The 11,997-nt window shown below is 55.5% G+C and overlaps 1 protein-coding gene across 3 annotated transcripts in view; it reads right to left on the minus strand.

The window, feature by feature from the left end:
* IRS1 (insulin receptor substrate 1) overlaps window positions 1–11,780 on the minus strand; it is a 51,409-nt gene extending 39,629 nt beyond the window's left edge. The window contains exon 1 of one of the 3 annotated variants that reach the window (XR_011811260.1): window positions 7,226–11,780. Coding sequence is in view for 1 of the 3 variants with exons in the window: in XM_027464005.3 (XP_027319806.3) it covers window positions 7,249–10,731 (3,483 nt within the window). In the remaining 2 variants the exon portion in view is untranslated. Of the gene's footprint in view, window positions 1–7,174 lie in introns of all 3 variants that reach the window. The other 2 variants (XR_011811261.1, XM_027464005.3) reach the window with 2 other exon arrangements.
* Window positions 11,781–11,997: the final 217 nt, after the last annotated feature.

The following is an 11,997-nucleotide window of genomic DNA, read 5'->3' on the forward strand; positions in this document are numbered from 1 at the left end:
CGCCCTAGCAACTTACAACTATCCAACCTCCGCAGACTGGAAAACAAACAAACAAAAAATACACAGTAAATTACAAGCAACCCCTAGATGCTCCCACACTACTGCATTTGCACCCTGTATCAGCAGACAGTTCAGATGCACAAACACACTTCAATAGTCCTACCAGCTGTAAGGAGTGAAACACTTACAACCTGATTCCTTTCCCCCTGAAGTGCATCTTACTTGAAAATTTAATAGGATATTTTTTGCACATCCCCAGCTCCCAAATAAATGGAATTTTACAACAGTTGTCAAAACATACACAGGCAAATCTTCCGTGCTGCGGCACAGGAGCGCTGCCCCTCGTCACACGGCTCAGGCGGCTGCCAGCGGGTCTTTTAACTAGGCTCCTGAATTCCTACAAGCAGCTGAACACAAACAAACTTTCGCTGTCCCACCTACCTGATCAAAACCTCCTCTGAAGAAAATACAGTTTGCAATTACCCAAGGTTAAATCTCTAATAATAGTCTTCAGAGAACATGACCTAGATGTGTCAAACATGATCAGAGAGATATATATCAAGACATCTTTTAGTTAGTTACGAGCGCCAGACTTATTTAAATCTCCTTTATCTGTTCACACCTTGGCTTTTGTTACATTTCTCAATATTTCTGTAAGTGGAGAATAAAGCTGTTAAGCTTCAGAATCTTTTTTAAGTTACTGACATCTCTCCTTCGTTACCTTTATCTCATGAAGTCAGAATAACAACCATCATGATCCCCGTTTATCTAAACCACAGAATGATGTAGAAGCAGAATGCCACTACTCGCTTTCACAAACAGGTACTCTGATATGTCTTATTACACATGGAAGGCCAAAAGCCAGCTCTTAGCGCTCTGACAAATTGGGAATTTAGATACATTTGTTAATATTAACATATTTGCATTGCTGTTTTCACCACAAAATGAAAACCTCAAGATCTGCTGTAACAAGCCGCAACATTTTTGCCATTTTAAATCTTCTTCTACAAGATATTCTGTACACTGAAGAGTTTTAAGGGAATCTATACTTACTAATCCAGAAGACAAATCACAAAACACTGGTGAACCTCATTTTAAATCAATTTATCCTAACTGTCCGAGCAGTACAGTGTAAAGAAGACGCTGCCGTGAAATAAAGTCTGTGTGAACACAGTTCTCCTTTCACTACATGTTTTACAATAACAAGATTATTTCCCATGCTAAAAGTCACTCATTCTTATTTGCTTTGTACTCAACTCATATCCCTAGCTGTGGTTTACTGTTGTGGTTGTGACAGAGATGCTAGAAGACAAAGAACTCGGGAAAGAAGAGCCTGAGGCAAACTCGGCTTACCTTACCAGTGCACATCATCCTGTTAAGGCCAGCAAACCAACCAAATAATACATAAAACTCAAATCTCATCACAAGTAAGGGGTACATATGCTTTCTAAATAATGTCTACTGGTTATAAAGGTGAAAAGAAAAATATAGAAGTAAAAATACCTCCAAGAAACTGCAGCACCATGTTAAATGAGCACCTCTGGAATAAGCTCTTTGTGTGTACACAGGCTTTCCGCCTTTCTCTCTACGATTCCTCAAACTTTCCCTTACCAACACCCCAGCTCCTATCGGATCACAAGCACCCTGTCCACCTACATCATCATGCCACAGCTCCTCTGTGCCCCCCCAAGTCGTTTCTGTGCCCCACTCCCAGCTCCCTGCCCTCCCAGTTTCTACAGCTGCTCCCCGGTCAGTGCCTCCAGCTCCCATTATCTCATGTCAGCATCCCACAGTTTCTCTTCCAGCCACAGTAGGGGGCCCAGCAACAGCATCTCCCCCATTTTCCCTCCCACCTTTTACCTAATGTATGTCAAAACTGTCAATCAAACGCAGTAATTAGTTTCCAGTGCTACTTGGAACAGAGATTAAATCCGGTGTCTGATTAGTTTTGGAAAAGCCTATCTGTATTTCAGCCAGATCACTGGACACTAAAACAGTTTTTTTTTTTTAAGTTTACTTTCTCTGGTGACTTTACTGAATCTCTGAAAGTGGACGTGTTCTCTTCTGAGTATTGTACAAGTGATTTTTGTATATAAACAAAAAATTTATTCACAAGCAAGCAATTGCAAACTGACTGCAACTTGTCCGAACGAATATTCAAGCACTCTTTAGTTAGGTACTTGCACTTATGTATCTATAGAGTCACGAAGGACTGGATAGTCCTAATGAATAGCAAAATTGCAGCTAACATGAAGCATCCCTGAAACAACACAACACACGAGGGGTGTCAGTCGGTCGGCATTCCTCCTCCCGAGCTGCTTGCTGTGTTTTGTTCAGGGGTTGTGATTCCCCATTTGCCAGTGTTATCTAAGGAAACACACGACTCGCCGCAGCTGCTGGCTAAAAACGAGCATCCTCCTGGCCCTGCAATGCCCTGTTTCATTTGAACTGGTTTCTGAACGTGGTTTAAATTTGAAAATATTGAGTAAGTAGGAAACCTATGGGCTGGAGAATTCCAGATAGTACTTCATTATCTACTGTGTTGGTTTATAAATCATACGGCTGCAATTTTTAAGCCAGGAAAACAAAAAAGAAAACTCTTAAGAAGCCTGTCATTAAAATCAAGGGAGGGAGGGAATAAATCAATACTAAAACGCAGTGTAGCTGTATTAAAGGAACTGATCTACAGCCTCAATTATGAAAGAATGAAAAGAAAAAAAAAAAAAGAAAGGCATTAATAATAAGCTTGTGGTCTTGTTATGCAGGAGAACTGCAAATATGCAAGTATGTGGAGACAGAGGCTCAATTTTGGCAAATAATTAGGTATGGGGAAAACTGGTGTGTGCATACAGTAAGAAATCGACTGTTTTGTCTACAGCACACCCATAGAGCATGGAAAAGTTTCATAATGTACTGGTATTTGTGTTGGTGCTGACCCAAAACGAGGGAAACTTCTGTTCTTTCAGTTCTGGAAACAACCTCCCCCCAAAACTTATTTTAATGGTACACGTCTTGTTTTGGCAATTGCTGTGTTTAAGTTGTTCCACCTTAAGCTTCTAGCTCGAGGAAGCAAAACCAACTATTGAAAACTATTAAAAAATAAATAAAGCGAAAAAAGCAAGCAACGCGCCAACAAACCATTCCAGATACACCAGCCACGAATCACCCGAGGTATTCTCTGTTTACCATTATGTGTATTTTCAGAAGCAAAACATACGTTCGAGCTTTTCGCCGCAGCAGCACTTTGCTTTCACTGGAGGCGGACACGAGGCAGGGGCACCTTCCAGACGTCCTCGCCCTGCGTGCTGGTTTCCTCCAGCACCCAAACGCCCACCACGCGCCGGGCAGAGAGGCATCATTAAGGCTGCGAGGGAGCCAAGTTACCACTTGCTCGGGCTGCACATATTCCATGCAGTGTTATTAGTACTCACTTTCACAAGTTCTCAGACTCATCAACGAAATGGAAATGAGGCGGGGGAATAATGTCTTTGCTTTGAAGCTCTGGAGATCAAAGCCACGTACCTGGATTCATTCTGCCATCCTGCTTCAGCCTTTCCTGTTTCTCAAGAGCCAACGTCTAATGGTTTCCTTTCTGGAATATTTTTTGACTGTATTCTCTGAACACAAGCTCTCAGCAGCTCATCTTCATACCCCTGCTAATTCTAGGAGGTTTCTCTTCTCACAGCAACTCCAAAAGCAGGTAAGAAGCACATCCGCGCTATCTGCTCATCTGTGCATGCAAAATCCCGAGCAGGAGGAAAATGCCCTACAGCAACACCACTCCCCCCAGCTACAGCCTCAGCTTCCTCGCCTCACAGGCCGGTGTTTTCCAGCAGGATTTGGCCACTGATGCATGGAAGTCCACCTGTCATGGGATCCAGGCACCAAGGAGCCACCGGCTGGGCTCGGCACACGTAGCAATATCCACTTCTCACAAGCAGAGGGAAATGTGTGGGCAGAGGAGCTTGCAGGGCAGCTTGTCAACCACTGAACTTTTAAAAGGATGAGAGAAGAAAGGCAGCTAGGGCAGGGCCACACGTTACAACGCAGCCAGGAACACAGGACAGGGAAAGCAATGGGATTTGAGGGGGAGTGCAGAGAAGTGCTATGGATGGGAGAGATTTTTATATTATTTTTTTTTTTAATTTGCAAATCATTTATTATTTCAGCTACTATCTTTAATGTTAGGAGAAATAAGTACCACCTGAATGAGGACAAAACCCCTGCAGAACGTAATGCCTCAGCAGCCTGGAAGTGGCAGGGGTGGGGGAAAGGACAGGGCAGCAAGGAAGAGAGGAGCAAGCTGGCTTGCAGCAAAGCAACAGCAATCATTTTACCCACTGGGAGCTGAATGGCAAACATGTGAGGTCTTTGCTTTGTAGTCTGGAACAACAGAAAATTCCCGAATGGGTAAAGCAAGAGTTATCCAGATAGTTTTGGCCTTTGCTGGGGAGGAGGGAGGGAAGACTGCTTTATGGAAAGGGAGGAAAAAGAAAGTAAAGAAATAGCACGTGCAGTCCTTCTGCCACTTCTGAGATTACAAGCGTTAAGTAACAGCCCACAGCTACAACAGACATGGAGAACAAAGAAAGGGCACTTAAAGCAGCCTTCCCCATCCCTGATTCCAACACCTGCAGCTTTGCCTCTCCCTCCCCAGGTCCTGATGTTCTCCCTTCTCTGCTGTACCTGCGAACAGCCCAGGTGGCTTCCCCTTGCTACTCCACGCTGCTCAGGCAGCATGAGGAGAAGCAGCAGCAGGAGCAGCCCCCCTGCCCTCGCAGCCCACGCCTGCAGGAGCAGTGCGGGGCGATGCTCAGCGGCTCCTTGGGGAGGGCACGCAGAGCCCTGGGACCTGCAGCGCTCCCCACTCACAGGAGAATGGTTTAGCTTGAGGTGCTCAGCAGCTTCTGCAGGCATGTGCAAGCAGACTGTGTGCAGGCCTATAAATCACTCACCTCCGGGCAGCTTTTCTTAAGGATGGCATAAGGTGTGCCCTACACGGGCCGATTCCCCTGCCTAACCCCAGTTCCACCCGCAAAGCCGAAAAGGTCTGAGGACTGGTCTAAAAACAGATGTCAACGTGGTGTAACACAGTTTTTTTCCTTAGCACACTCAAGAAGATGAGCTAGTCGGGCTGAACTCTGAGGAAAGCTGCAGCTGATGGTAAGAAATGCAGCGTGGGAAACAGGAGCCCAACGAGTTAACGTCTGAGCAAGCTGCAAGCAGGCGAGCTGCATAAAGGGGAGGGCACGGGAACAGGCTCGGCTGCTGACTCCCCGCATAATTACAAACCAACTCTTCCCGGCCTCCCAGAAGCCGTGCTCACTTAGTCCAATCCTAATTCGGGGAAATAAGAACCAACTTCAGATGGCAAGGACGCCACTAGACACTACCTTTCACCACGCTTCTCTGCGAGCAGCTGCGCGGTGCCTTCCCGCACCTCCTGGTGCCGGCTCTCTCCTGTCCTGATCCCACAGCACAGTGGGGATCTCCCTGCCTCCGGGGTGGAAAATCTGCTGCAGCTTTTACACTAGCAGTGACAAACTGGATCGATTAAGGCAAGGTGTCTGCAGCAACGTAAGCAGCACAGGTGCAAAAATCTGTGCAAGTAACCAGCTGCGGCACTGCTCCTCCTCAGACCTGTGCTCTCTTCCTCTCACACGTTTATCATTCATCCAGATCTCAGCAGTGGATTTTCTCTCGCGCTTGCTCCCCCCATCTTAGCACACAACAGGAGAAAATAGCAACACACCCACCGACATGAGCACAACACACTGCATCCTCCGGTGAACATCCCCACACCAGGAGCTCGGCGCTCACAGGTCAGGGCAGCACGACACGGCCAGCCCAGGCAGCCGCCTGAAAGCACCTCCAGAAGAGAGGAAAGGCGTGGCGGGTAGGGCTGCTCACCAAGGATTGTGACAGCCAGCACGCTCCTGTCACACAGCCACGGAAACGATTGGTTCCTACAGGCACCACTCGAAGCAGACCTGCAGTATCCGTGCTCAGGTGAAGCCTCACCTCGAACGCTGCAATGAATCTGCCGTTCACAGGTCACCTAAGAGCAGTCCTTCGCACCGCACTGCTCTGACAGGCAACGGTGGGAGTGCTAAGCAGCAAATATGGAGAGCTTATTTCACCTTTGTTCAGGTATATAAACGTGTCCCGCAGTGACACGGAAGTGATGATCCCAGGCATCTTTCCAACACCGGCTCCCAGCACTCCTGCACACCGAGTGAACGCACAGTACAAACATTATTGTGCTTCCAGTAAAATAATAAACAGCCGTATGGGATCCAGCCCCTCATATCTCCTTGTACACACTCATAGTGATACCTGCTGCTGCTCAAATACAGTGCAGCTAGCCGCCAGTGCTCGAGGACCCTCTCACGAGGATCCACCTGCACGCACCGTAACGTGCCTCCCGGGCCCCCAGCTCCGTGCTGCTACGCGGCAGGGCATCACAGTGCTTGTGATGCTGCTCACTTTGCGCCTGGAACCAAGGTGTGGCAGCCTGGCCAAAGATTTTCTCAAATTAAAAGAGGAAAGCTGTAAGGGAAAATAAAGCACAGCAATGCAGCCAATGGCAAAGGCACCGTTCTGAGGGCCTGTTTTCTCATGCAGTCTGTAACCCTGCTGCAAGCCCCCGACAGCCACACTTCCTATCAGCTGAAGCACGAGGGATGGATACAGGGCTTTGAAGACTTTCAAATCTTGCTCAAATTCACAGCCCTTTCCAAGCAAAGCTGAATTGGCACTCATCACAGCCCTGTGAGGTAGGTGCCATTAGCCGTGCTTCATGTGCGGGATAACAAGAGTTGGTGTGGGTCGCTGCCTTACCCCGGCAGGGATTAAAATGGGAGCTTCCCATTTCCAGCCCTACGCCCCCAGCTACTTCACTCGCTCAAGTCCTACACCCACTTCTGAAATACACCCAATCCTAAACGCTGAGGAGATGAGGCAGTGCCACAACCAAGTCCCATCTCTGTCTCAGCAGGAGCACCCTCACCAGAGGGGACCCTGGCCCCCACCTCCAGGGTGCTGCACCCTCAGGCAGCCTGCAACAAGGCCAGGCAGCAGGAACCCGGGTGCAGACGGGCAGCAGAGCCACCCCAAAGGGACACAGAGCCACCCCAAAGGGACTCAGAGCCACCCACCCTTCCCTGATGCCCACCGTGAGGGTCCCGGTGCCCCCAGGGAGCCCGGTGCCGGCGGCGGGGCTCACCTTCCCTGGCTGGCGCCTGGCTCCTACATCTCCTCCCGCTTCTGGAAGCTGATGCTGGCGTATGCGCTCGAGTCATCGCTGGGGTGGCCGCTCCCACGAGGCTGGCTCGGGGACTTGGGCTGCGGCGGTGGCGGGGGCTTCCCCCCCGACAGGGAGGCGCCCTCGGCGGCGGGGTGCAGGTGGTGGTGGTGGTGGTGGTGGTGGCGGCGGTGCCCAAAATCCTTCACCAGGTCCAGGTCAATGTAATTGAGCCCGTTCTCCAAGGCGGGGGCAGCCCCGGGCTCCCTGCGGGCAGCGGGGGCTCCGGCCGCCTCCCCAGCAGCAGGCCGCAGCCACACGTTGTCAAAGGAGGCCGAGCTGTGGCGCTTCACCTCCTCGGCTCCCCCCGCGCCCCCACAGGGGAACGGTGCCCCGGGGCAGCCCCCCGGCGCCCCACGGGCAGCAGTTGGCGTGGAGGAGAAGGTCTCCGAGCTGTGCCGCCGGCGGCCGCCCTGCGGGTCAGCACGGATCACTTTGGCGCTGGGCGTGCGGCCGGGGCTGAGGCTGACGCGGGTGAAGGCGCTGCCCGCACCAGGCCCCCCGAGCAGGGAGGAGGACGAGGAGCGCGGAGGTGCCGCCGCCGCCAGCTCCGGGGAAGCCACCGCCGGGGGTTTATCAGCGTAACCCAGCAGCAGGGCTGGCGAGGAGGGCGAGGGGCTGTCGGAGCAGGAGCCCCCCAGCCGCATGGTCACGTAGTCCCGGCCAGAGGGGGCCGCGGGGGCCGCCCGCGGGCCCAGCTCCATGTTCATGTACTCCTCAGCTGCCTCGCTCCCCGGCGGCCGTGGCAGGCCCAGGGCGGCCGCGGGGAAGGGTGGCTTGTCGCCGGCGATGAACTCGATGTTGACGTACTCGCCCGGGCTCTTGGGCTCCGGGGGCAGCAGCAGCGGGGGCTGCTCCCGGGCCCGCGGCAGGGTGCTGGCCTTGGGGCCGCCGAGCGACAGGCGCGTGGGTCGCGCCAGGCGGCCCTTGGTCTGCACGGCCGTGTCCACCTTGCGCGGCGGCTGCGGGTGGGACAAGGGGACACCGTCAGGGCCGCCACCACCACCGCCCAGGCTGTCACTGCTGGTAGAGGAGGACGAGTCCTCGGCAGCGTACAGGAGGCGGCTGGAACCGAGGGCAACGCGGGGCTGGGGGCTGCCCTCCTCACCCGCTGCCCCGCCACCACGCCGGTGCACGTGCTTGAAGGAGCGTGGCAGCGAGAAGTAGGAGTAGATGGGCTTGTGGTGGGCCGCAGCAGCAGCCTCCTCGACGCCCGGCTGCCCCGCACCCCCAAAGTAGCAGTCAGGTGGTGTGCTGGTGGTGGAGCCGCTGGCCGGGGACATGTTGATATAGTCGCTGCCGCCACAGGGGAGCTTCCCCTCATTGCTCTCCACCGAGAGCTTTGGGTGGTGGCCGGTGCCATTTGTCCAGATCTTGCCGTAGCCTGTGGAGCCACCGTCCGGGGAGTAGCTGCCACTGGGGGACATCATCATGTAGCCGTTGGAGTCCACCGTGGCTGGAGGGTGGCGGCCCCCCCTGCCGGGGTTGATGATCTGCTGTGGGGCCGACACACTCTTAGGACTCATGGGCATGTAGTCACCGCCCTTGGGGGGCGCTCCACCGCTGGGGACGGGGGCCACGCCAGGTGACATGGGCATGTATCCGTCATCTGTGTGAGGGGCGGAGTTGGTCCGATGGTGGCCGCCATCCAGGTGGTGCATCTCCAGACACTCCTCTGGGTAGGAGTGAGTGGGCACAAAGGCAGAGTGCCGGTAGGAGGGCAGCCGGCCACCGCCACAGGGGTACGAAGGCAACATCTCTGTGTATTCCTCAATGGAGGCCACTGAAGACTGCGAGGGGGTCTTCTGGTGGGAGATGGTGGGTGAAGTACCTGCAGAGTGAGTCCGCTTTCTGAAGGCCTTCTCCAAGTCGGCAACGTCCTCGCTGCCACCTCGGGGACAGCACGGCGTACCAGGGTAGCGGGGCTGCTGCTGCGGGTGGCAGGTGCGTGGGATGAAGTGGCCATTGGGAGCTGCCAGGCTGCAGCAAGATGAGGTGGCCTTCCCCCCCATGCAGATGTAGTTGAGCTCTTCATCGCCCCTAGCTGGCGGGGTGTGCCCCAACGAATCTGGGGTGACACTGCGGAAAGAGCTGCGAAAGTCACACGGGCTAGAACCATACTCATCAGAAGAAATAAATCCGCCATCGCTTGGGGAGCCAGAAACCGAAGCACTAGACCTCCGTGGAAATAGGCAGTCTGATGTGGAGCCGTGGCCACTGGTGCTACTGGATGACAGGCTGACAGGGCTGGTGGCTGAAGGAGAGCAGCGCGAGGAAGGCATCGGGATGGAACGGCTGTGGTTGAGCGGAGGATGGAGCCTGGAGTTGCCACGATGTCTATGCGAGTGTGTCCGGTTGGCGCTGGGACTAACTGGGCTGCCATCCACGGAGGCAGGCCTTGACATCGTGCCTTCCCCGTCGCTTGATGCACGAACCCGGAAAGAGCTGGGTTTGCCACCCGTGCCTCCACCCCCTCCGCCGGCAGGAGAGGTGGCCGTGACACTCTCAGTCCTGGAGCGGCGACTGAGCCCCACTTGGCTGGGCGGAGGGTTGTTGATGTGGTGCCTACTACGGAGGGGCACAGAAATGGGGTTGGAACAGTTGGAGGAGGACTGGCTCTTGCTGCGGGGCCGAAATTCCTCACTCATGGCTCGCATGGCCTCCAGGATGGTTTCGTGCATGTTCTGCGCCACCACCGAGTCATCCACTTGCATCCAGAACTCGCCAGGCCCGGTCACAGCCGAGCGCCCCACCTCAATGAAGAAGAAGTTCTCGGAGTGACCGCAGCGGCGGATATTGAGCAGCTGCAGCACCACAGCAGCCGCATCGGAGTTCAGCTTCACAAAGCTGATGGTCTTGTTAGTCAGGCACAGGCGGTAGATGCCAATCAGGTTCTTTGTCTGGCCTAGCCCCTTCGGCTTCAGGATTACTTGCCAAACCTCCTTAAAAGCCGGGCCAGGGGCTACCTCGCCATAGCTGTCCTCTCCCGCCTCCCCCAGCCCCACGCTGCTGCCTCCAAAGGTGACATCGCTGTGGTGGTGGTGGTGATGGTGGTGGAGGTGGTGGTGGCCCTTGGCCCGGTTGTGCAACTGCAGCAGCGCTTGGTACCAGCTCTCCTGCTCGGGCTCGTTGTCAGCCGCAATGGCAAAGTGCTCGTCCTTGGTGTAGAGGGCCACCAGGTGCTTGTTCTTGGAGTCAGCCCGTTTGTTGATGTTGAAGCAGCTTTCCAGTGGGATGGAGCGCTTGGGGGCCCCTGACTTGTGTCTCCATTTCTTCTCATTCTCGTAATACTCCAGCCGGGCGGGTCCAGACTCGCTGGCTGCCCTCAGCACGAAAAAGCGTTTATGCATGCTCTTGGGTTTGCGCAAGTAACCCACCTTTCTGACATCCGAGAAGAAGCCCTCGTTATTATCTGTGGGGCTGGCCATGGCGAGAGGTGGCGGTGCTGTTACGGCAGTCAGTAGTCCACAAGACCCCAAAACAGCCAAGCCAGCCGGAAAAGACAACCACCTAAAACAAAATTCATGCAACAATTTACAACAACAACAACAACAAAAAAAGGCAAAAGAGCTCAGGATCCCCTTTCGAAACCAGGACAGAAGCAGGGGGCGAGCAGCTGTTCAGCGGCAGGGGCAGCTTCCAGCACCGAAGCAGAGTTTGTGTCGCTGTTTATGCCCGAATCGCCCTCCGGTGGGTGAGCGTGTCCATAAAAAGTCCAGCCCCGCTCGGTGCAGCCGAAAGCCTCGTCCCAGGAGCGGCGGCCGGGGGGGGGACACGCATCCTGCGGGCCGGGGGCACCCGCCTGGCCCAGCGCCCCGCTCCCCTTCGCAAGTTTGCCTCGGCGAGCGGCGATTCCTGCTGCAGATTAAATATCCTCCTGGGGGCGGGGATTGTTTTGCAAAGTCCGGGCTTTGCACCCGAAAAAAAAAAAAAAAAAAAAAAAAAAAAAAAAGCACTCTTCGTCGTGTCCCCCCCCGAAATAAAAAATCCCAAAAAAATAGCGAAGAACCACGCGGCAGCCGCCCTCCGAGGCTCAGCGCTGCGGCTGCTGCTGCTGCTGCTCCCGCTCGGCCGTGCGGCGGCTGCCGACCCCATTCAGTCCCATCGCGTTAGGCGCTCCGAGAGCCATCTCCAGGCGGGCGGGCGGGCGGGCGCATCCCCTCTTCCTCCTCCTCCTCATTCCAGGCGGCAGCGCCTCGGCGCCCGGCGGCGCAGCCCCCTCCCGCGCCCCAGCCCGGCGGCGGCTCCAAGCACTTTCCCGGCGCCCCGCACCCAGCCCGGCGGCGGGGACCCCCTCCGCCCGCCGCCGCCGCCGCGGCTCAGGCTCGCTGCGAGCACAACGACGCGGGACGGCGCCGCTGCGTGGAGCATCCCCGGAGCCGCCGCCGCTGCCGCCGCCAGGCTCCCGGCCAGCGCTGCGCTCCCTCCCTCCCTGCCCTCATTCAGCGCGGCCGCGGGGGCCGCCGCCGCCGCCGCCACCGCCGGGCCCGGCCCCGGCTCCAGCCCCGGCTCCGCCCGCCGGGGGCCGCGGCCCGCATTGGTGCCGCCGCCCGTCAGTCAGGGAGGCGGCGCCCGGGCCGCGCCGAGGCGAGGCGGGGAGCGAGGAGGAGGCGGCGACGCCATTTGGCGGCGGGCGGGCGCTGGGAGCCGCCGCCGGGGCAGCCCCCGAGCTCCCCCCCCAGCCCCCCGGGGCA

Source organism: Anas platyrhynchos, chromosome 9, assembly GCF_047663525.1.
Source record: "Anas platyrhynchos isolate ZD024472 breed Pekin duck chromosome 9, IASCAAS_PekinDuck_T2T, whole genome shotgun sequence".
NCBI classification, from domain to species: Eukaryota; Metazoa; Chordata; class Aves; order Anseriformes; family Anatidae; genus Anas; species Anas platyrhynchos.